At 35.8% G+C, this 26,608-nt stretch overlaps 1 protein-coding gene across 1 annotated transcript in view; it reads right to left on the reverse strand.

The window, feature by feature from the left end:
- Positions 1 to 26,608, reverse strand: part of LOC105543950 (dmX-like protein 2) — a 148,251-nt gene that overhangs the window by 33,299 nt on the left and 88,344 nt on the right. The window contains exons 7-13 of the mRNA XM_011986154.1: positions 26,364 to 26,542; positions 24,720 to 24,903; positions 21,514 to 21,688; positions 17,438 to 17,677; positions 16,694 to 16,965; positions 15,374 to 16,070; positions 14,869 to 14,990 (exon numbers count right to left, since the gene is read on the reverse strand). Coding sequence (XP_011841544.1) covers positions 14,869 to 14,990; positions 15,374 to 16,070; positions 16,694 to 16,965; positions 17,438 to 17,677; positions 21,514 to 21,688; positions 24,720 to 24,903; positions 26,364 to 26,542 — 1,869 coding nt within the window. The remainder of the gene's footprint in view (positions 1 to 14,868; positions 14,991 to 15,373; positions 16,071 to 16,693; positions 16,966 to 17,437; positions 17,678 to 21,513; positions 21,689 to 24,719; positions 24,904 to 26,363; positions 26,543 to 26,608) is intronic.

Consider the following 26,608-nt stretch of genomic DNA (forward strand, 5'->3'; position numbering starts at 1 on the left):
CTCTTGAGAGACAGTCAACGTAGTTGCAAGAGATTGGTCTCTACAGCTAGGCTGCCTGGGTTCGAATCCTAATTCTACCATTGCTAGCTGACTAAACTGGGACAAGTAATTACGTTTCTCTATGCTTCAGTGTCCTTACCTCTAAAGTATGGACGTAATATTACATTTTTCTTAAGGTTACCAGGAAGGTGAAGTAAGTTAATATATGTAAAGCATTTAGATGAGAGCCTGACATACAATAATCACTAGATAAAAGTTTGCCAGCAGCAGCAGCAGCAGCAACAGCAGCACTTTTTCTTCATGTTAAGTAACTTTCCCAGCTATTATTATTGTTAAGGTTACAAGTCAACTTGTGGAATCAACAAAGCCTGGTATACTACTCCCTATGAGCATCCATCCTATATTTTATAGAGGGAATGGACAGCATCAATGAATCCAATGAGCTGGCTTAAGTGGAGGCCAATTAAATGAATTTCACATCCTGAAATCAGCCTTTTCTTCTAATTTACCACTTATTACATACTCTATGTACATATTTATATGACTCTATAGATACAAGATCCTTGAAAGTAGGGACTGCTTCTATTCATTTTAACACTATTAGCACCTGGTACAATACGCATATTTATTCTTCCATGTACTATAGGTTATGCACAGTGAGTCCTCAATGAAAATTAAAGATTGAGTAAATAAATTACTGAGTGAAAACAAATTACACTTTAGATCATTCCTACTTTAAAAGCTTGTTTTTACTAATAGCAGCACACACTATACCACCCTATCTTTCAACACAATTTCTCCCTTATTTATTTGTAGAATACCTTAGTAAGTACTCACTAAATACCTGAATGAATGGATTTCACCAATCTAGCATCACTGGGTGAAGATAATCAAAAGCTTATTTTTTAGGCACCAAAACAACTGTATTTTTGATATTTTAAATGGAATTTTTTTAAAAAAGCTTAATCCCTGTCTTCATAAACAGCTCGCTAAACATAACTCTCTTCTTGATGACTGGCAGTCACATTTATGAACATTAACTATTACTAATGCCTTTAGAGATCTAATGACTTCAAGTACTGTCTTTGTAATAATAAATCCCAAATGTGCACTGGTACCTAATGTGAAACATTAGGAATATCTCCAATTGCCTGTAAAACAGGTATCTAAACTAAACTTAGGGGCTGGGCACAGTGGTTCATGCCTGTAATCCTAGCACTTGGAAGGCTGAGGCGGCCGGATCACTTGAGGTCTGGAGTTCAAGACCAGCCTGGCCAATATGGTAGAACCCCATATCTACTAAAAATACAAAAATTAGCCAGGCATGGTGGCACACGCCTGTAGTCCCAGCTACTCAGGAGGCTGAGGCACAAGAATCACTTGATCCTGGGAGGCGGAGGTTGCAGTGAGCCGAGATCATGCCACTGCACTCCAGCCTGGGCAACAGAGCAAGACTCTGTCTCAAAAAATAAATAAACAAACAAACAAACAAACCAAACTTAGGAAACTAAAACCAAGGTCACCTTACATTCAATGTGTCCAAAATTTAAGTCACTGTTAATATCTCAAAACTATCTTGCCATAGCTACTGGAACAACTGTCACAAACTAGAAACCTTAGAATCCTCTGTTTTCATATCCATATTCAAGCAACTACTAAGCTCTGCTCCTCTCCTTTCCTAGACTATGAAATCCCACTTTCGATCAAGTTTGTTTTACCACAAGCTTAGTTGACCTCAACAGACTCCCTGCTATCTTCATGCTTCTAGTACCTACCAATTCTACTCTACCCTGCAAATTAATCACTGTATTTCCCTTTCTGTGCTCCCTAAATCTGCCCCTCTATCTACAGAACAATATTTATAGCTTTCAAGTATCTGTTACAAAATTTTTAAAAAGCTAGCCTTTACTTGGCATCTGCTAAAAATCTCATTTGAGGAATAGGAGAGCATGTGACAACTTCTTGCTACATTTTGCCTCAGAATTAATAGAAGTAAGTAGGAGAACTGCTATTGTATTAAGAAAATCAAAACGATGAGCAGAAACAATGGAAATGTGACAGAAAGTAGTCACGTCATCTTAAGAGTTTAAGACTGAAAATAAGGGCAAGACTCTATAGTCGATATTTTAGAAAGGTTAAAAAATCCCAGAATGCCTTATAGTATGGGGGTCTCAAAGTCAAAATGGCTCAAGGAAGTCTGGAGGCTCAAGAGACTTTGAAAGTTCCTGACTATGCGACTACAAATATAACTGATGAGAAAAGAAAGTTGATCAGAGTAGTGGGTTAAATAGTATCCTATCAAAATTCATGTCCACTCAGCGTCTCGGAATGTAACCTTGGTTTGGAAGTAGGGTCTTGCAGACATAACTAGTTTAAGAAAAGGTCATACTGGATTACAGCAGGTGCAAAATCTAATGTCTGGTGTCCTTACAAAAAAAAGGATACACAGAGACCCTCAGATGGAGGAAGGCCATGTGAAGACAGAGGCGGACTGCAGTGATGCAGTTATAAGCCAAACACCACAAAGGACTGCCAGGAGCAATCTAGGAAGAGGCAAGGAAGGATCCTCCCTTTGAATATCAGAAGGAGCATGACCTTGCCAACACCTTGAATTTGAACTAAATGTATATACACCAAAGAACAGTGCTGAAAACTATGTGAAGCAAAAACTTACAGAAGTAAAAGGAGAAACAGACAAATTCACAATTATAGTTGGAAACTGCAATACCTCGCTCTCAAGACTTGATAGAACGATTGGGGAGAAATCAGTAAAGATACAAAAGAACTCAACAACACCATCAATCAAAACAAGAGTAACTAACATTTATAGAACACTCGACCCAACAACAAGAAAATACACATGCTTTTAAGTGCTAGTGAGTGGAACTTGTACTAAAATAGACCAGGTCCTGGGCCATGAAACAAACTTCAACAAACTAAAAAGGACTGAAATCATACAGTACATTTTTCTACCCTGATGGAATCAAACTAGAAAGTATTAACAGGACACTTGGATGCTACATCATACACTTCTAACTAATCGAGGGTCGAAGAGAAGTTCTCAAGGGAAATCAAAACATATCTTGAACTAAATGAAAATAAAAATGCTACATATAAAAATATTAAAGCAGTGCTGAAAGAAAAATTTGTAGGCACTAAATGTATACCTTAGACAATTTTTTTTTAAATTAAAATCATTAAGCTAAGCTCCTGTCTCATAACTCTAGAAAAAAAAGAACCAAAGAAAGGCCCAAAGCAAGCAGAAGGAAGGAAGCAATAAACAGCAAAAATCAATGAAGATAAAAATGAAAACATTACAGAAACAAAGAGCTCAATTAAACAACAAGCTGATTCTTTTAAAATGTCAAGAAAATTAACAAACCTAGAGAACTTCCTCAACTTTATAAAGAATATCTACAAATAACCCAACAGCTGAAGGCAGGAGAAGAGGAAGATGGCAGAATAGAAGGCTCCACCAATTGTCCCCCCAGCAAACACACCAATTTAACCACTATATGAAAAAAAAACACCTTCATAAGAACCAAAAACCAGGTAAGCACTCACAGTACCCAGTTTTAACTTCATTATCACTGAAAGAGGCACAGAAGAGGTAGGAAAAACACTCATGAATCACCCTTCCCCCATATCCTGCAGCAGCAGCAAGGTGCTGAGTTTCCGTGTACTGGGTGGGGAAAGGAAGAGCAAGCAAGTGTGAGCACTGAAGTCAGTGCTGCCTTGTTATATAGCAGAAAGAGAAACCAGACCAAACTCAGCTGACACTCGCCCATGGAGGGAGCCCTACCCAGAGGGGAATAGCTGGATCCCATCTGTGTGAGCTTAATTCCCCAAAAGCCTTGCCACCGTCAGGTGCTCTGGGGCCTTAAATAAACTTGAAAGGCAGTCTAGGCCACAAGGTCTGCAACTCCTAGATGAGTCCCTAGTGCTGAACTGGGCCAAAGACAGTGGGCCTGGGAGGCATGCAACCTACTGAGACACCAGGCGGGATGGGTAAAAAAGTGCCGGCATCATCCCTTCCCTAACCCCCAGGCTGTACAGCTCACAGCTCCAAAGAGACTCCTTCCTTCTGCTCGAGGAGAGGGCGACAGGAGAGTGGGGAGGATTTTGTTTTGCCTCTTGGATACCAGCTCAGCCACAGCAGGATAAGGCACTAGTCAGAGTCATGAGGCTCCCTTTCCAGGCCCTATCTCCCACATGACATTTTTAGACACACCCCGGGCCAGAAAGGAACCCACTGCCATGAAGGAAAAGACCCCTGGCAGGATTCATCACCTGTTAACTGAAGAGCCTTTGGGCCCTAATAACCAGCAGCAATATCCAGGTACTATGACGAGGGTCTTGGATGAGACTGGCTGGCTTGAGGTGAGACTCAGCACATTCCCAGCTATGGTAGCTACAGGGCAAGACTCCTGCTTGAGAAAAGCAGAGGCAACGTGCTCGCTTCGACAGCACATACACTAAAATTGGAGAGAAGTAGAGGCAAAACTAAAGGGAACTCTGTTTTGCATCTTAGGTGCCAGCTTGGCCACAAGGGAGTAGAGCACCAAGCAGGCTCTTAGAGTCCCCAATTCTAGCACTTGGCTCTTGGACAGCATTTCTGGATCTTCTGTGGGCCAGAAGGGAGCCCAATGCCCTGAAATGGTGAGTCTCAGACCAGGCAGCATTTACCACAAGCTAACCAAAGGGCCCTTGGTCCTTAAGAAAACATTGGTAGTAGTCTGGAAGTACTCCCTGTAGGCCTGAGGTCATGGTGGCCACAGGGTAAGGTTCATCTGCCTTTGGAAAGGGGAGAGAAGGGTGGGAAGGGCTGTGTCTTGTGGTTTGAGTACCAGCTCAGCCGCAGTACAATAGAACACCAGGTAGACTTCTAAGGTTATTGACTCTGCTCCCTACCTCCCAGATGGTACTTCTAGACCAGCCCAGTGGATGGAGGAACTCATCACCCTAAAGGGAAGGACACAGGCCTGGCTGACTTTGCTACCTGCAGATTGCAGGAGGCCCAGGGCTTTGAGAGAACATAGGCGGTAGCTGGGGAGTGATTACAGCTGGCTTTGGGCAAGAACCAGTGCTGTGCTGGCTTCAGGTGTGACCCAGCACAGTCCTAGAGGTGATGGCCACAGGGGTGCATGTGTCACCCCACTCCCATCTCTAGGTGGCTCAGAAAAAAGAGACAGAAAGAGAAAGAGAGAGAAGGAGAGAGAGGTGAGAGATGAGGGGGGAAGAGAGAGGGAGAGGGAGAGGGAGAGGGAGAGGGAAAGGGAGAGGGAGGGAGGGAGGGAGAGAGAGAGAGAGAGATAGAGAAAGAGAGACTGAGTTTGTTTGGAATACAGTAAGGGAAGAGAACAAGAGTCTCTGCCTGGTAATCCAGAGAATTCTTCCAAATCTTATCCAAGACCATCAAGGCAGTACCTCTAAGAGTCTGCAAGAACCATAGCATAACTGGGCTTGGGGTCCCCCCAAAGCAGATACGGCTTAGATCACAACACCCAAGTCCTTTTAAATACCTAGGAAAGCCTTCCTAAGAAGGACAGATACAAGTAAGCTCAGACTGTGAAGACTATAACAAATACCTAACTCCTTAATGTCCATGCACCAAAGAACATCTACAAGTATTAAGATAATTCAGGAAAACACGACCTCACCAAATGAACCAAATAAGGTACCAGAGACCAATCCTGGAGAAACAGAGATATGTGACCTCCAGACAGAGAATTCCGAGGAAACTCAAAGAAATTCAAGATAGCACAGACAACAAATTCAGAATTCTATCAGATAAATTTAACAAACAAATTTAAATAACTGAAAACAATCAAGCAGGAATTCTGGAGCTAAACAACGCAACTGGCATACTGAAGAATGCATCAGAGTCTTTTACTAGCAGAATTGATAAAGCAGAAGAAAGAATCTGTGAGTTTGAAAACAGGCTATTTGAAAATACACAGTGGAGACAAAAGAAAAATGAATAAAAAACAATGAAGCACATCTACAGGATCCAGAAAATAACCTCAAAAGGACAAACCTAAGAGTCATTGACCTTAAAGAGGAGGTAAAGAAAGAGGTAGAGGTGGAAAGCAATAGCAATGGGGAAATTCCCAAGCCTACAGAAAGATATCAATTTATTCCAAGGGGTAGTAACAGAGAAATTCCCAAGCCTACAGAAAGATATCAATATCCAAGTACAAGAAGGCTATAGAACACCAAGCAGATTTAACCCAAAGAAGACTATCTTGAGGCTTTTAATAATCAAACTCCCAAAGGCAATAAAGAAAGGATCCCAAAAGCAGCAAGAGAAAAGAAACAACATATAATGGAGCTCCAGTATGTCTGGCAACAGAATTTTCAGTGGAAAACTTACAGGCCAGGAGAGAAAGCCATGACATATTTGAAGTGCTGAAAAGAAAAAAAAAAATTACCCCAGAATAGTGTATCTAAGTAAAAATATCCTTCAAACATGAAGGAGAAATAAAAACTTTTCCAGACAGACAAAAACTGAGGGATTTCATCAACACCAGACCTGTCATACAAGAAATGCTACAGGAGTACTTAAATCAGAAAAACGAGGACATTAATGAGCAATAAGAAGTCATCTGAAGGTACAAAACTCACTGGTAACAGTAAGTACACAGAAAAACACAGAATATTATTACACTGTAACACTGGTGTGTAAACTGATCTTAAGTAGAAAGACTAAATGATGAATCAATCAAAAATAATAACTACAACTTTTCAAGATACAGACAGTACAAAAAGATATAAATAGTAATAACAAAAAGTTGTAGCAGGACAAAGTTAAGGAGTAGAGCCTTTATTAGTTTTCTTTAGGCTTGTTTATTTATGCAAACAGTGTTAAGTCATAATTAGCTTAAAATAATGGGTTGTAAGATAATATTTGCAAGCTTTGTGGTAACCTCAAATTAGAAAACATACAGTGAATACACCAAAAACAAAAAGCAAAAAACTAAATCATATCACCAGCAAAAATCACCTTCACTAAAAGAAAGACAGGAAGGAAATAGAGAAGGAAGACCACAAAACAACCAGAAACAAATAACCAATGGCAGGAGTTAAGTCCTTACCTATTAATTACTTGGACTAAATGGACTAAATTCTCCAATCAAAAGAAATATAGTGGCTGAATAGGTAAACAAGATTCAATAAAATGTGGCCTGCAAAAAACACACTTCACACATAATGACGCACATAGGCTGAAAACAAAGGGATGGGAAAAGATATTCCGTGCCAACAGAAACCAAAAAAGAGCAGGAATAGCTATACTTACATCAGACAGATATACTGATATCAGTATCATTATATGTCTGATACTATGTATCAAATAAAATAGTTTTCAAAACAAAAACTGTAAGAAGAAACAAAGAAGGTCACTATATAACATTGAAGGGGTCAATTCAGCAAGAGGATATAACAATTCTAAATGTATACGTACCCAACACTGGAACACCCAGATATATCAAGCAAATATCAGAGCTACAGAAACAGATAGACCCCAATACAATCATAGCTGGATACTGCGACATCACTCACAATTGGACATATCTTCTAGACAGAAAAATCAACAAAGAAACATCAGACTTAATCTGTACTATCAAAAAAAGGGACCCAATAGATACTTACAGAACATTTCATCCAACAGCTACAGAATATACATTCTTTTCCGCAGCACATGGATCATTCTCAAGGACAGACCAAACGTTAGGTTACAAAACAAGTCTTAAAACATTTTAAAAAATGAAATAATATCAAGCATCTTCTCTGACCACATTGGAATAAAACTAGAAATCAATAACAAGAAATTCTGGAAACTATACGAACATATGGAAATTGAACAATATGCTCCTGAATGACAACTGAGTCAATGAAGAAATTCAAAAGAAAACTGAAAAATGTCTTGAAACAAATGATAATGAAAACATGACATACCAAAATCTATGAGATACTGCCAAAGCAGTACTAAAAGAGGGAAGTTTATAGCTGTAAGTGCCTACATCAAAAAACAAGGAAGACTTCAAATAAACAACCTAATGATGAATCTTAAAGAACTAGAAAAGCAAGAGCATACCAAACCCAAAATTGGTAAAGGAAAAGAAATAATAAAGATCAGAGCATAAATAAATGAAACTGAAACAAAGAAAACCATACAAAGATCAACAAAACAAAAAGTTTTATGAAAAGATAAAATAAAATTGACAAACTTTTTCCCAGACTAAGAAAAAGACAAAGAAGACCCAAATAAATAAAATCAGAGATGAAAAAAGGGCTATTACAACTGATGCCAAAGAAATTCAAAGGATCAACAGTGGCTACTATGAGCAACTATATGCCAATAAATTGGAAAATCTACAAGAAATGGACAAATTCCTAGACACATACAACCTATCAAGACTGAACCACAAAAGAAATCCAAAACCTGAATAGATCAGTAAAACAAGTAACAAGATCAAAGCCATAATAAACAGTCTCTAAGTAAAGAAAAGCCCAGGACCCAATGGTTTTGCTCTGAATGCTACCAAACATATAAAAAAGAACGAATACCAACCCATTCAAATTATTCGAAAAACAGAGAAGGAAGGAATACTTTCAAGCTCATTCTATGAGGCCAGTATTATCTTGATACCAAAACCAAACAAAGACACATCAAAAAAAGAACACAGGTCGATAACTCTGATGAATACTGATGCAAAAATCCTAAACAAAACACTACCAAAGCAAATTCAACAACATGGTCAAAATGATTAAAAGATCATTTATCATAACAGGGATACAAGGATGGTTCAACATATACAAATCAATCAGTGTGATACATTTCATCAACAGAATGAAGGACAAAAACCATACGATCATATCAATTGATGCTTAAAAAGCATGATAAAATTCAACACCCCTTCATGATGAAAACTCTAAAAAAATCTGGGTGTAGAAGGAACATACCTCAACATAATAAAAGCCATACAGCACAGACCGACAGCTAGTATCACGCTGAATGGGGAAAAACTGAAAGCCTTTCCTCTAAGATCTAGAACACAACAAGGAGGCTCACTTTCACCACTGTTGTTCAACATAGTGCTGAAAGTGCCAGATCAGGCAATCACACAAAAGAAAGATATATAAAAGGCATCCAAATTGGAAAGGAAGAAGTCAAATTATCCTTGTTGGCAGACAGCATGATCTTACATTTGGAAACACCTGAAGACTCCACCAAAAACCATTAGAACTGATAAATTCAGTAAAGTTGCAGGATATCAATCAACATACAAATATCAGTAGCATTTCTATAGGCCAACAGCAAAAAATCTGAAAAAGAAATTTTGAAAAAGTAATCTCGGCTGGGTGCAGTGGCTCACACCTGTAATCCCAGCACTCTGGGAGGCTGAGGCGGGCGGATCACGAGGTCAGGAGATCAAGACCATCCTGGCTAACACAATGAAACTCTGTCTCTACGAAAAAGAAAAAGAAAAATTAGCCGGGCATGGTGGCACATGCCTGTAGTCCCAGCTACTCCAGAAGCTGAGGCAGGAGAATCACTTGAACCCGGGAGGTGGAGGCTGCAGTAAGCTGAGATCGCGCCACTGCACTCCAGCCTGGGTGACAAAGACTCCGCCTCAAAAAAAAAAAAAAAAAAAAAAACCAGGCGCGGTGGCTCAAACCTGTAATCCCAGCACTTTGGGAGGCGAAGACGGGCAGATCACGAGGTCAGGAGATGGAGAGCATCCTGGCTAACGTGGTGAAACCCCGTCTCTACTAAAAAAATACAAAAAACTAGCCGGGCGAGGTGGCGGGGCTGAGGCAGGAGAATGGCCTAAACCCGGGAGGCGGAGCTTGCAGTGAGCTGAGATCTGGCCACTGCACTCCAGCCTGGGCAACAGAGCGAGACTCTGTCTCAGGGAAAAAAAAAAAGTAATTTCATTTACAATAGCCATACATAAAATTAAGAACCTAGGAATTCACCAAAGAAGTGAAAGATCTCTATAACAAAAACTGTAAAACACTGAATAAAGAAATTGAAGAGGACAAAAAAATGGAAAGATATTCCATGTTCATGGATTGGAAGAACTGATATAGTTAAAATGTCCATACTACCCAAAGCAATCTACAGATTCAATGCAATCCCTATAAAACACCACTGATATTCTTTATAGAAATTTTTAAAAGATCTAAAATTTATATTGAACCACAAAAGACCCAGAATAGCCACAGCTATCCTAAGCAAAAAGAACAAAACTGGAAGAATCATATTATCTGACTTCAAATTATACTACAGAGTTACAGTAATCAAAACAGCATGGTACTGGCACAAAAACACACACACAGACCAATGGAACAGCAAAGAGAATCCAGATACAAATCCACACACCTACGGTGAACTCATTTTTGACAAAGGTGCCAAGAACATACAATGGAGAAAAGGCAGTCTCTTCAACAAATGGTGCCAGGAAAACTGGATATCCATATGCAGAAGAATAAAACCAGACCCCTATCACTAACCACATACAAAAATCAAATCAAAATGGATTAAAGATTTAAATCTAAGACCTCAAACTATGAAACTACTACAAGATAACATTGGGGAAACCTTCCAGGACATTGGTCTCGGCAAACATTTCCTGAGTAATACAAAACAAGGACAGGAAACCAAAGCAAAAATGCACAAATGGGATCACATCAAGTTAAAAAGTATAGGATACAATCAACAAAGTGAAGAGACAACCCACAAAATGAGAGAAAATATCGTCAAACTACTCATCTGAAAAGGGATTAATAACCAGAATATATAAGAAGCTCAGACAACCCTATAGGAAAAAATCTTAATAATCTAATCAAAAATGGGCAAAATATTTGAACAGATATTTCTTAAAAGAAGACATACAAATGGCAAACAGACATGTGAAAAGGTGCTCAATATCAGAGATCATCAGAGAAATGCAAATCAAAACTACAGTGAGATATCATCTCACCCCAGTTAAAATGGCTTATATCCAAGACAGGCAATAACAAATGTTGGCATAGATGTGGAGAAAAGAAAACCCTCATATGCTATTGGTGGGAATGTAAATTAGTACAACCATGATAGAGAACAGTTTGGAGGTTGCTCACAAAACTAAAACAGACCTACCATACAATCCAGCAATTTCACTGCTGGGCACATACCCAAAAGAATGAAAATTAGTATATTGGAAGAGGTATCTGCACTCCCATGTTTGCTGCAGCTCTGTTCAAAATAGCCAAGATTTGGAAGCAACCTAAGTATCCATCAACAGATGAATAGGTAAAGAAAAAAAGATGTGGTACTTATACACAACAGACTACTAATTGGCCATAAAAAAGAATGAGATTCCGTCATTTTGCAGCAACAAGGATGAAACTGGAGGTCATTATTTTAAGTGAAATAAGCCAGGCACAGAAATACAAATATTGCATGTCCTCACTTATTTGTGGGAGCTAAAAATCAAAACAAGTGGACCCATGGAGATAGGGAGTAGAAGGATGATTACCAGAGGCTGGGAGGGGTAGTAAGGGATTGGCGGGAGGCAGGGACGGTTAATGGGTACAAAAAAAAAAGTTAGAATTAATAAGACCTAGTGTTTGATAGCACAACAGGATGACTATAGTCAATAATTTAATTGCTCATTTTTAAATAACTGGAAGAGTATAAGTATATCGTTTGTAACACAAAGGATAAATGTATGAGGTGATAGATACCCCATTTTCCATTATTTCATTAAGAATTGCATGCCTATATCAAAACATCTCATGTACCCCACAAATATATACATCTACTATGTACCCACAAAAATTTAAAAAAATTTTTTAAACCTGCAACTAACATTATATGTAATGATCAAAGACTGAATGTTTTTCCTCCAAAAATGGGAAGAAGGCAAGAACATTTAATCTCACTTCTTATTCAACATGGTGTTGGAAGTTTTAGTTACCACAACAAAATAAGAAAAACAAAAAACATACAGATTAGAAAAGGAAGAAATAAAACTGTTCCCATTTATAATGAGACAATTATCTACATGGAAAAGTCCCAGAAATCTACCAAAAATACTCCTACACCTAATATATGCATTCAGCAATGTTACAGGATACAAGATAAACACACAAAATTCAATGGCATTTGTATATTCAATCGTATTTGTATATTCAACTGTATTTGTATATCCTGACAGTGACTACATGGACATCAACATTAAAAAGACAGTAACATTTACAATCAGTAGAATAAATAAAATACTTACGTATAAACCTAACAAAACATTCACAGGACATGCACGCTGAAGACCACAGGAGAGGGAGATTGGGGATACTATTGAAAGTTGTTTACTATATATATATTTATATATGTTTACATTATAAATATATATATTTATATATATATTTAGAGATGGGGTCTCACTATGTTGCCCAGGCTGGTCTGAACTCGTGGGGTCAAGCAATCTTCTCATCTCAGCTTCCCAAAGTGCTGGGATTACAGGTGTGAGTCACCGTGCCTAGCTACATTATATTTTGAGTACTATATTATTATTTGAAGGTAGACTATGAGAGGTTAAAGATGCATATTATAAAACCTTGAGGTACCACCAAAAACAAAACACTGAGTATAACGGAGAACAAATAGAACCATAAGAAAATACAAAATCCCCCAAATCATGGGGAATGCCATCAATGGCAGAAAACTAAAAACAGGCAAAAATTCCCGTTTTCAAAAAGGAAAAGAGCATACTTCCACAGGGCAGACTGAGGAGCTTAATGTCTATCTAGTACAATGTTTTGGTCACCAAGAGATGTCAAGGTGTGCACATTATACCTATCATATATTAAAACAAATCACCTCATGTAACTTTGACTTTCTTCTTTGACTTCAGAAGGTAGAAAGAGTGTATTTTATTTCAGAAAGTATATGACAGGCTATCTCACAGAAATCCTTGAAACAAGCTGGAAAACATTCCAAAAAATGAAAATGGAGAAAGATTTCAAATGTATACTGCTAGGTTCTTTCTTCAGACCTGCCTGTTTATCATATTAATAACTGACTCAGATAATGTAGATATAACACTCTTCAAATAGGCTGGTGACACAGTCATAAAGCAGTAACAAATATATTAAATAACATAATCCAGATTCAAAAAGATACTGAGAGATTGGACTGTTTAGTTGCGCTCAGCAAGATGAAATGTAATAGGAAAAAACAGGTCTACATTTGGACCCCAAATCCAAAAGGACAAATACAGAATGGAGAAGACAAGGCTTAGCAGAGGGGAGGGACAGGGAAACACTTCGTGATATTGAGAGTCAGCTCATGATGAATCAATTACATACAAAGAATGTGGAGTGCCTGTCAAAACATAAATGTATCTAATGAGAGAGGTCACAATATTGCTATGTTTTAGTCATCCTACAAGGCTCAGAGTACAGACAAAAGGAAACCTGCTCAGAAGAGTAACCAGGGTCAAATGTAAAACAGTTAAAGAAACTTGATAGGCACAGGGGGAGCAGGTTTGGCCTGAGGTAGTAAGGTTCACAGGTTACAAGAAAGCTGTCTTTAAATATCTTGAGGTATTCTCATATGCAAGAAATATTAGATTTACTATAAGTAGAACTAGCACTAACAAGCAGAATTTACACAAAATAAATAGCATTCAAATATGATTGTGTGAGCTATTCAAGGACAGAACGAGCTGCATTTAGAGTTGAGTCTCCCTCAGTGGCCAGATGACAAATTGGCAGGAATGAAGCAGAGGGGAATAAAGCATCAGATGGCTGGTGAGACCAGGTGACCTTTAAAGTATCTTCCAATTCTAGTTCTATGATTCTATTTTTCTAGACTTTCTCTATGCTAAACCTTAAGCTCCAATCCAAATGGTTTTCTCACTGTTTCTGGAACAAGCTTTACATATGTACTTTCCCGTATCTACACTTACTTTCAGGCAATTTTCTCACTCAGGCAAAGACAAAGAATTTATCTTTCTAAATCTTATCCACCTATCAAGAATGAACCCAAATACTGCCCTTAATAAAGACTTCCATGCCTACCTTAATCTGATCTCTCTCTCTCCTCTGAATAATGAAACACTTCTAGGGCCATCCTTTTGGCAATTAATTACGTATCACCCTTAGACTTCTCATCTTACGTCTTAAACTGCTACTTAACTTTTTATTAATACGTTTTCTCTTCAACTAAATTAAAAGCTCCTTAAAGGCAGATCTGAAACTTATATTTTGCATTCCCTTTACATCTAGGAGAACACAGTAGATGCTCAAAAATAGTCACTGGTTTTCAATACTGGAAATATTTTTATTAGAATAGTCGTTTTTATAGGTAAATGGAAAATCTGTTCAACTCTAGATACTATCATATATGACTTCTAGCTCAGATACAGAACTATCAGAATGAGATGCTGCCACCCACTGATAACAAATTCTAACCAGAGAATTTTTTTAAATGGTCAATCAAGCTTGAAAAAGTTCCAGTTTTCCAACCTAAACATACAGCTTGATAAAGATGTCTTAAAACCTTTTTTGAGCAAAGTAAGATTAAAAGAACCAAACTAGAGAGTAAAATATGTTACAAACAAATAATATTTTTGAAAAAATCCTTTTTATTCCTTTTTATGTAAAATGTATTAATGTGTGGTATGTACACTAAAATTTTGATTCATATACCTTGGAACACAACTTAGGAAAAAATAAATGTGTCATATATATGTCATATGCAGCCCAGAACATATGCTTACTCCCTAAACAGCAACTAACAAATATAGGTCCTAGACAAAGTCAAAAGAGAATTCTTTATCACCTTAGATAAATTAATAAAGATTATTAAATACTTACTGAAGATTCTGGGTCTGACAATTCATCCAATAATTTCCTTGCATCCACTACAGCTTGATAGAGTCTCAGATTTTTGCCATCAGAAGCAACAAAGCAAGCACTTGCAGAATTGCAATATGTGCCTGAGAAAGGAAAACAAGGACTCTGGGTTCTAAACAAGTAGTTTATTTTTCTTATTGGCTAAAGGATAAGAAACAAGTATTCACATTTTTCTTTTTAGGCTTAACCATGGTCTAGAATCATAATTAAACAGGTACAATAAGTAGATACAAAATTATTAACAAAAAAATTTAATTTAAAAATGGATTGAGAAGGTTAAAAACTTCTAAAAAAAAGTTCTAAAAATAAGTTTCATGCCTGTATTCTGAATATTAAAAATCACCTTAATAATAAAACTGAATACTTACTAAAAATCATCTTAATAACAACAATATAAACCATTTTGTATATAACAAATAATAGTTTAAAAGCTTTTGTTAATTTCACAATTACAATGAACACTTACCTAGACAGTAACTGGGAATGAGAGTTGGAAGCCAAGCCACGTTAGAGAACGCTGAGGTATGTAAAGAGTTAATTCGAGCCAATTCTGATACTCCTCCGGTGTATGACAAAGGTCCTATTGGGTCTACACGCCACAGAATAAGTTCACTGTAGATCGCATTTGGGTCATGAAATGTACGAGTTGCTGCATTTCTAAGAGGCTGTTTTGAGGAACCTTTCATATGTTTTACAGGGTCCATTAATCTACTTAATTTATTGTCTGAGTCCCACTGATAATCTGATTCAGGAGTCAACAGAGCATTATGATGAGAGGATGTCAATAACAATGGCAAAACTGAATGACATGCCAGGTCATTGAGGTGAAATCGATGACCGCAATATCTAAATTTGTGAGATACAGTTAGAACAGTGGTAAAGGCAGACTTATCAGCAAAAGTGACTGCCCACTGATTTAAAGAACCATCTATGTGTTTAGAAATCATCATCACTGTGGGAGCTAAGATGTTCATATTTGTACTGTGTGATCTAGAGTGTGGCTGTGATCCGTGAGGACTGCCTATAGACATCCCCTCCTCGTGTAACAAGGTGTGGTCAGAATCTTTTGTCGCATTTATACAGGCATACATCATGATATTTTTACTAAGAGAGCTAGCATCACCAGAGGGAAATGCAACAGGAATCCGAGAAGAAAAAGAAACCTGAAAAACATAATTATATGATTCAGTACAAACAGTTTACCTCCTCTCAAAAAAAAGACTTCTCAAAATACCAAATCTCAGCTTCTTCTCAAAAAATGTCATTTTCAACCTCTTTATGGTTCAATCCCTTTCTTCGATTTACGTAATATCATATCTCTATTCGTGGCCTAAAAGAAGGCTGAAGAAAAAAAGTTCAGGTGCTTTGCTTGTACAACAAAATGACCACCAGCCACAGATCTAAATAGCAATAAAGTTGAGAGAGATGACAAGTAAAGGCAGCTTCGTTTAGCTCATCAAATTGGGCACAAGGATGAGCTCATCCTGATTCATATTTTCAGGGTAGTTTCTTAATCTTATTCAAAATATTATTAATTCCCCCCAAAATCAACACATATTTAAATATTCAGTATTGCATTTCAAGGCCAAATTCATTATCTTCTAACTAATCAAGTTTGCTAAGCTTATGGTCACTGATCCCTTCTGAAAGCAGTAAGTATTCTTTACTGAGATGCTTATCAAAACCAAAATTTTCAGTAATTCTACAAACATGCTGACTCTACAAAGCATTTATTTCTTTTTATTGTTTTAAGAAACGTAATAACTATTTCATCAATAAAATATACCTGGACTTGTCTAAATATTCCAGGATTATATTCATCCAAATACTTTACATGCCACACTAGAAAGGTACCATCTACAGGGTGTATTGTAAAAAGCATATCAGGATTCTTATTCCATTCAGTTAGCAGCGTTTCAATCTTCCGATCAAGCAGAACCGTAGGCAGTGGCATTGGTACACTAAGTCGTGAATAAGTTCTAGGACTTCCTTCTCTTTCTCCATCTTCATGTTCCGATGATCCTGTACCTGCCTCAGATTCTCTATCCAGGGATAAATCTGAACCAGAAAATATATTTATCAATACATGCATTAAGTAATTCATTTACATACTAGACTACAAATAAACGGCATACTATCTTTAAAAACTATAAATCTCTTTTCCAATTTACAGTTAGAAAAAAAAAGGAAACTTTTGTCTAAATTGAAAGTTACTATAGTTACTACTTTTAGATAAATTAAAACTTCATTCACCCTATCATTATTACTACCATTAGCAAAACCTGTTCCCCAGAAAAGGCTATGGCTTCCAAAGACTCAAAGAAATATGTTATAACAAAACATATAGTTAGATGATGTTTGCAGGACCTAGCAGAGTGCCTGATCCAAGGCAGATGGTCAGTAAATACTTGTGTAACAAATAGAGAAGTAAAAAGGAGGAAGAGCAGGAAGGAAGAATTCAAAACTAAAAGTGGTACCACAGAAGGCTGTTAACTTTGGAGTAAGAAAAACCTGAACACAGGATACTAACCATGGTCTAATTTCATATGTAAACCCCGTTCTCTATCCTCCTGTGAATGTTCCTCATCTTCTCTATCTGCATCATCACTTTCATGATCTACCTGCTTATCAGAAAGTTTTCGTAACTGATGCATAAATATTTCTGTAGATGACGTAAAATGAAATTCCTTGTTGTTTAACCAATGAACTACAAAGCCCCCATTTCCATCATCAACATTAAATGCAGTGCCAACCAAGACATTTGGAATATCTGTGGAAATAAAAAAGATTTTAATATAAATTTATTTCTTTAAAAACATGACAAGTGCTTACAATGAGTAATCTATGCAAAAAAAAGGTGCTAAACAAGTCAACATAATTTTAGCAGCATTTGTAAAAACGTTACCTGAATTTAATGGTAAATGTAAATCTTAAGAATGATAGATTTATATGAAATTAAACTATTAACTTAAAAACAAAATACACAAATGTATCAACCTTCAGTGAATTCTAGTTTGGGGACAGGAGATGAAAAATTAAAGCAGAAAAGCAGCCATAAAAGAGATAACTGGAGAAGTTTAAATATGAACTGCATATTAGATATTATGGAATTACTTATCATTTTCTTAGGTATGATGATGATATGATTATGTGAGAGAATTTTAGGAGATACTTGCTAATGTAAGGGTGATACACCATATTAGGCATAACTTATTTTGAAAAGACTAAGAAAACATTTCGACTGTGTGCTCATGCCTGTAATCCTAGCACTCTGGGAGGGAGAGGCGGGTGGATTGCCTGAGCTCAGGAGTTTGAGACCAGCGTGGGCAACACAGTGAAGCCCCATCTCTACTAAATACAAAATACAAAAAATTAGCCCAGCATGGAGGGGTGTGCCTGTAGTCCCAGCTACTTGGGAGGCTGAAGCAGGAGAATTGCTTGAACCCAGGAGGCAGAGGTTGCAATGAGTTCAGATCACTCCACTGTACTCCAGCCTGGGTGACAGAGCAACACTCCGTTTCCAAAAAAAAAAGAAAGAAAGAAAAAGAAAAGAAAACATTTCACACACATACACACAGAGACATTTGCCACACATAAAGCAACTGTGGCAAGATGTTAACAACTGTTGAATCAAAGTGAATAATATAAAAGTATTCACTGTACTATTCTTCCAACCTTTCTCAGTGTTTGAAACTTTACTAAAAACCTGTTGGGAAATAACATGAAGAAAAAACACAAGAAGGCAGGCAAAATTCTAAGTAAGAGAGAATTTCTCCATTTGAGGTAACTGAAATTTATGAAGTTGATGAGGTCATGTAAGACAGTATAAATTGGCCAGGGTAGTGGCTCGTGTCTGTAACACCAGCATTTTTGGAGGCCAAGGCAGGAGGATTGCTTGAACTTAGGAGTTTGAGACCAGCCTGGAAAACAGAGAGACACTGTCTCTACAAAAAATACAAAAATTAGCCAGGAGCAGTGGCACACACCTGTGGTTCCAGCTACTCAGGAGGCTGAAGTGGTAGGATTGCCTGAGCCCAAGAGATCAAGGCTGCACTCTAGCCTGGGTAAAAGAGCAAGACCCTGTCCCCCTCCGCCCAAAACATGGTGTAAATCAAAAACTTAATCTCCTTAATTTCAATCCATGTTATAAATAATTCATTCAACAGAAGGAAAAATTGTCCTTTGCAAAAAGAAGTGAAAATCTAAAGATAAAATGCATGGACATTCTGGTAATGTTCTATTATAATAAATATGAATGCTAAATAATGCTTTAAATTGTTCTTTCTTTCCAGTTCCTGGACGACCATCCTGGTTTTGTGATAAAAATGAAATAAATCATATAAAATAGGATTTGTGAATCAGCACTCCTATAAAACACTACATCACCTATGTGACTATGTAGTAATCTTGCTCAAAGTGTTAAACCTAAATCTTATGAACAAATATTCAGACTGTGAGACATTTTGAAAGAAAACTGAGAGACAACTTTTTGGGACTGACAGACTGTTTTTTTGATAGTTGAGAGAGGGACTGTTCAACATTGGAGGAATTTAAAGAAAATAATCTGCATTTAAGACAGGAATCTATATTTGCATATGAACTATATATTACATGATATTATTTTATCCATGTTCCTCACATGCAGTAACAGTATTAGAGTTATGGAAGCAAATTCCCTTTTTACTAAAAGATATATTCTTAAATATTTAGGAGGTGAAGGGTAATGTAATCAACAGCTTTACTTTCAAATAGTTCCGCCAAAAATAAGGGAGGAGGCAGCAAAGACGTATCTATAAAGGCAGAGAGGGGAGAACAAAAGAATAAATGACAAGATGTTAATATGTGGTAAATCTGAGTAAATGGTATATAGATATTTGCTGTACTATTTTTTCAACTTTCTTGTAGTTTCAAAAAATTTTTTGAAAAAAAGGTGAAGAGGACAAGTCCTAATGATATAAAATTATTTGCATTTAGTAATCTATTTGGTCAACTTAAATGTTATATTTACATGTAGTAACAAAATGCATGATGTTAAACATTTTTAAGAAAATTGTTTTTAAAATAATATGTAGGTAAGTTAGGATGAGCATGAATAAAATTAGTGATGGTTAGTAAAGAAGCTGGGGAAGACCAGGGCCCAGTGGCTGCAAGAACATATCCAGTCCTTAGGCTCAAATGATGTGACAGAATGCGCATCCTCTGTGATCCTATTCTATCTAATTAGGATAGTGTACACAGTTAAGAAGCCAAAGTTTCTAAAACGTATTGAATTTACTGCAGACTATCACAAGTTGCATTTTGTTTTGAAGTTAAATTTTTATCACAGTAATTCAAGAAAAGGTCCTTTTAAAAAGGTTAAAATTTCATAAAAATCTAAAACCATAAACATTTTGAAAACAAGTTAATGTATAAAGACATTCTTAGAATACAATTAAGATATTAGATCAGAACGGATAATATAAACAAAATAACATTTAATCAGATGGCAAAGCACTGTCCAATAGAAATATAATGCAGACCAAAAATGCAAGACATGTTAAGCAATTTTAGATATTTCAGTAGCCATGTTTCAGAAGGTAAAATGAAACAGGTAATATTAATTTTAATAATATACTTTATTTGACTCAACATATACAAAACAGTATTTCAACAAGTAATCAACATGAAATAAAATTATTAATGAAATAGTTTTCATTATTTTTTATACTAAGTCTTGGAAATTCAGTGTGTATTTTACAGCATATCTCAGTTTGGACCAGCCACATTTCAAGTGCTCGAACAGCTAATACGGGGCTAGTGGCTACTCTATAAAACAACACATACCTAGAGTCACCACTGAAGATCACCCTTTTAGAATTCTATTTACTAAATACTGTATTTACATACAGAAACATTTAAAACTAAAAGCCCCTTCACTCTGAGGCAACAGACCTCCAGTTCAATAACATATAACTATAATTTTATATAAAACTTTATATAGTTCTGAGCAATGTAATATAAAATTTATAGCCTTTCTCATAAATTTCCATGCAGAAGGAAAACATATTGCCTTTAAAATAGAAGCTCACAAATATGTGTGCCAACAAAGAACCTGCCTCAAAATACTTCTCAGCCACATAGGGGAAAAAGGGAAAAGAAAATATTCAAGTTAGAAGGAATAATGTTTTCCTTAGTATAGGACAAGAAAGTCTACAAGGGTAGAAAACAAGATATGCTGAGATATAAGAAAAACTTTATAAAAATATATTTAGAGGAGGTTATAAAGAAGAGTTGGGAAGATTTAAACTGTAAAGTGAGGGAAATTACACTAATTTGCCAGGCTGCCACCACTTGTGACATCAGGTTCAGTTAAAGCTCTAATTTACTGGGAAACCTTGTTATAGACTAGACAAAGATGCTCAGAAATAGTTACTGAAGTTAACACCCTGAGAATCACATAGTCCCACTTCAAAAAACGGTACTCTATATTGTATCTCTATTCCAATTAAGTATTTTAAAGGCAACATGAAATAATAAAATAAAAAATAGGTTATAAAAGTAGTTCCACTTTTCTATTTATTTACCTGACTTCAACATATTTATGGGAAATAAAACTTTATCCTTTACCTGTGGCAGGGTTGATGCTTGCTGCAATATGAAAATGACAGAGTGCATTTGCATGGTGGGAAATGTGTCTTTGAACTTCATGCATTGCTGTCTGGTCGGGCATTAATTCAGCATGAGTTACAAGAACAGATGACCTCCTCTGTCCTTTCCTTAAATTTTTCAAATGGTGTATTGTCTAAAATAGAAAAATAGCTGCTGAGCCCAAGTCTTGAAGGTCTAATAAACGCCAACCAAAATACTCTTAATTATTAAAAGGTTTCAGATTTTTTTCTCCATAAAACCCTGATCATTTTAAAGGGAACTTTTTAAATTACAGTAGAACTATTTTGGATGTATTCTCTAGAGTTCTTGTAAACTTTTAGTTCGAGGCAAAAAGTAGTGTGCAAAAATACGTATTCATGTTATCTACAAAACATGAATAAAAATTCCCGTTAATATTAGAAGGTCCAAAGATTTTTTTTTTCCAGGATATCCTAGCACTGAGACAGAATTTTCTAGTCATAAGAGTAAAAAAAAATTCCTGAGTCTTCCTACCAGGAAGAATATTGCTTCCCCAATATTGCCTCTCACTTAGAATGAAACAGTCAGCTAAATAATCAAATTCATGATATCGATTATAAAGAAAAAAACAGGGTATGAAAATACAGAATAACAAGGGGAACCTACCCAGATAGGAGTAGACAAGGAAAGACCTCATTAAAGTGTTGACCTTTAATTTGTTTAAATTGTTTTAAACAATTTGCAAATTGGATCTGTTTAAATTGAGATAAATCTATATGATTGAAATTCTTCATTAGCATGCGTGATCATGTGGACTATTTTAGACATGGGGCCATGTCATCCTTGGCATTATCTTTTTTCTCCATGTCATGGCCCCACCTCGCAGTAATTCCTTATTCTGTAACTTAACCCACTCCCAAGACCATGTTTCATAATAATTTTCTATTCTTTTCCTTTGTTCTCCACATTCAATTAAATAAAGTATAAAACGTTATCAATTCTTTCTTCATTAAAGTAACATATCTGGTATATCCTCTCAATTTCTACAGCCCTTCTCATTTTACCTATGGAAAATAGTATCAGGTCAATGGTGTGTCCCCCACCTCTGGTCTCCCACTACGGAGTTGTTTATTGCTTTGATAACAGGGTTAAGATGGACATTAGAGACCCCCTGGTCCAAACTGCCTATCAAATTATTTTTACTGGATCTTTGACATTTACCATTATTTTAAATTAGACTGACAAGACTGATCTAATACTGGCTATTTTCTCCTAGAAACAAAAAATATAACTTAAGAATATATACAATTATATAGACCTAACAGTTAGGAGTTCCATAGGAAACGATAGGATGTCAGAAAGCAAAGTGACTTGTAAGTCAGACACTTATGCTTTTTCTTTTAAAAACTATCTTAACATATTAATAATATTACTAAAAGACAGTAAAAACTTGTCAAATCACTGGTTACATGTTTACTCATATTTCTGTTCTATTTCACATGGCAATAATTCAATTTAACAAACACTTGAAAAGCAATATATCAGGTACTATGGAGGATACAAAGATGTCTAAAAGCCCTTAGTTTCCAAAGGCTCATATATAATTTGAAGATAAAATACGTTACATAAGTATAAGTAAATGATCATAAATATCTAGTTAAAAATTAAGTACTTCGTCCTACTAAATATCATTATCAAAATAAAAGATAACTGTTTTGACGTCTGCTTTTAATTTCACTTACATTTTAAATATTGAATAAAATGTAAAAATAGCGCCCAATCACAGGCAGTGATATAGTTTGGATACTTGACCCTGCCTAAATCTCATGTTGAATTGTAATCCCCATTGCTGGAGGTAGAGCCTGGTGGGAAATGTTTGGGTCACGAGGCGGATCCCTCATGGCTTGGTGTTGGTATTGTCTTTGCAATAGCGAGTGAATGGTCATTTAAAAGTTGGTGGCACCTCCCCGCAACTCTTTCTTGCTCCTGCTTTTATACCATGTGATGTGCTGGCTCCTGCTTCAACTTCTACCATGGGTAAAAGCTCCCTGTGGCCTCCCTAGAAGCCAACCAGATTCTGGTGCCATGCTTCCTATAGAACCAAGAGGCAATTAAACCTCTTTTCATTATAAATCACCCAGTTTCAGGCGTTTCTTCATAGCAGTGCAAGAATGGCCTAATATAGACAATATCTGAGGACGCCTGCTTCATACAAAACTTTTAAGGACCACATCCTTAACCTGTCAAAGTTGTACAATATTTCTGCTTGGTAAAATGGCAAAGCCACTTTGACTATGCAAGCTTTAAACTGTTAATGTAAATATATAAAGTAAAAGTATAGTCAATAATGTAGAGTGTAACAAATTAAGTATAAAAAGTTATAAAATATTACTGCATAATATGATCTCAATCTTATAAAGAAAAATACACATATTCACATGACTAGAGTAGTTGAATTATAAATTCCATTATTTCTTCTCCTTTTCTTAATTCAATTCTAGCATACATTATTTGAATAAAAAAGTCACAAGAAAAATAGTAAACTAAGTTTACTATAATACATTTCTGACAATTTAAAATATGCATATATCTCATTGTATTACCTAATCATATGGGACACAATCATTTGTGCTATATGTTATAATCTAATTTCTTATAAAGCACTTTTATTTCATACTGTATTTAAAAATTAGAAAAATTATTTCATTTTCAAAATATTCAATCATGGAAACTCCAAAGAAGTTCAGTTGTGTCTAATATCTTAATAAACATCTTTATTCTTAAGGAACAAAATAGTCATTTTTAACTAGAACAATAAAATTTTAATCTTTATGAAACAAAAGCAAAATATTTTTAATTACAACTAATTTCAAGGACCTTTACATATTTTACTCTTACTCCTATACATTTTCACATCTGACATGCAAAAGAATTAAAATAATATTATCTAGAACTTGAGCATAAAATATCAATTTTTAAAAAATTGTTAATAATATCTACCTATACAACATGTCTGAGATCATTAATTTCTGCATTTGGCTTCTTAGTGGAATAAATAAGTAGTCTTACAAGCATAAATGAGAGTTTATTGCTATTAACTTTACTCATTACATGTACCATGTGTGCCATCTGCATATTAGTTTATAAATTTCCACCAGGCTCACATTATCTTCAAAATTCATTTACCATTTTAAATAATATAATACCTCAAGAGCATGCTGTATTCTGTCTTTGTGTCTTCCAGCATGAGAAAGGTTGCTGGCAATGCTGGAAGTGGTAGTCTCACAAATCTGCTCACCCAAAAGACAGTCTTCTGGTAATAAAGTTTCTGCCCAGAGCCGGCACACACCATCATGACACGAAGTTAATAACACATTACAGACAGAACCCCTAACAACAAAGAGAAATAAATAGAGGTTAACGTGAATATCAATCCCATCAATTAATTAATATTTTGGTTCTTCATGCATAAAGTTAACATTAGAGCAAAACACGATGGAAAAAAGTAATCAATCAAAGACCTTGAAATCATATACAGTATCACTGTGAACATCATAAGAACCGGGAAATTGTTTTGAAAAAAGAACTAGAAATTACTGTTAGATTATACATTCAGGTTCTAGAGGATTATTAGTATCTCCTAAACAAAATATACAAACTAAACAGCAAAAGAAAACCTAATCATTGCAAATTACAAAATGACCATAATAAAAGATCATTAAATGTAATTAAACTATCTGGCTTATGGCAGTAGTTTCACTTTACATCATCCTTCCTATAACCCAAACAGTTACAAATAAATAATTATCTTCATCATAAAACTGTAAGGAGAATATCATTTCAAACTATAAATCCATTTCCATTAAGTAAAAATAAGCAAAAATGGCATGGCATGGAGCAACGAAAGTAACTTACCTCTTGGTTACAAAGGAACAAAAAAATCATTCTCCCTTTAAAAAAAGGCTCATATAGAATCTAAGTCAAAAGTATTCTGCAAATAGATGCAGATGACTTAAGTAGAATAGACTTTTTATTTAGATTCAAAAAGTATATAAATTTCCCATGTTATCATTTACTGAGTATCTCTACAATGTATGCTATATTTCCTATCAGGCATAAACAATCCTCAGATATATTTAGTAGGCGAAATAACCCTCCCTCAAGAACAAACTAGATTTCTAAGCAAGCTTCTGAGTGCCCAACAGCTTTCTAGACCTGTATAAAATAATCATTTGTATAAGCTGTTTTGCAGTTTATTTAATCTTCTAAATACCTTTAAGAGGTGCCACAACGATGAGGAAAAAATGTATAATAAAAAATTATTTGAGAAACTTCTGTTGACAGCCCTCAGATTAAAAAAAAAATAAAAAGTACAACCTGGCCACTTTCTTCAGACTACATTATATGCTTTAACACCATATATATAATTGACAGTTTTATACTGATATATTTCCCTTCAGTATGTGCTTTCCTGTTATTTGCAAACATTTTCTTGCTAGGATCTGCTAGTACCACAGCTACTACTAACAATTTCATTGCCTGGACACAAAGTATGTGCAAAGGCCTGTACTAAGCACTTCCCACCAACAAACTACATTTTAGTTTCACAACAACTCTCGGAGGTAGGTACTATTACTACCCTCATTCTACAGAGAAAAACTGAGGCATAGACAGCTTAAGAAATTTAGTCAAAAACTCATGAAGCTAACAGGATTTGATTTCAGGCAGCTTGATGCCACAGCCTATGCTATTAATTGCCACCGTGTAAATAAACTAAAAGGACTTTACTTTCATTATTTTTATAAACATAAAAGGATACAAACTAAAGTTGTATGATTCATTCATCTAACCTGGGCATATACTTGCTAGTTTTACGCCATGAAAAACCTGTCACAGCTCGGGGATGTGCCAAGTAAACAAAGGAAAATTGAGTAGAGGACTGTCTCCTTTTCACTTCATGATGATCCTGAGGTATAATTGAAGACTTCCAACCAGTCATAGGATACCACACTTTCAAAAGACAATCATCCTGAAAAATATATAGGTCAATATAATTTGTACATACACAATTCAAAATTTAAGTGGTTTGAAGAGG

This window comes from Mandrillus leucophaeus, unplaced genomic scaffold (assembly GCF_000951045.1).
Source record: "Mandrillus leucophaeus isolate KB7577 unplaced genomic scaffold, Mleu.le_1.0 Scaffold108, whole genome shotgun sequence".
Lineage (NCBI taxonomy): Eukaryota > Metazoa > Chordata > Mammalia > Primates > Cercopithecidae > Mandrillus > Mandrillus leucophaeus.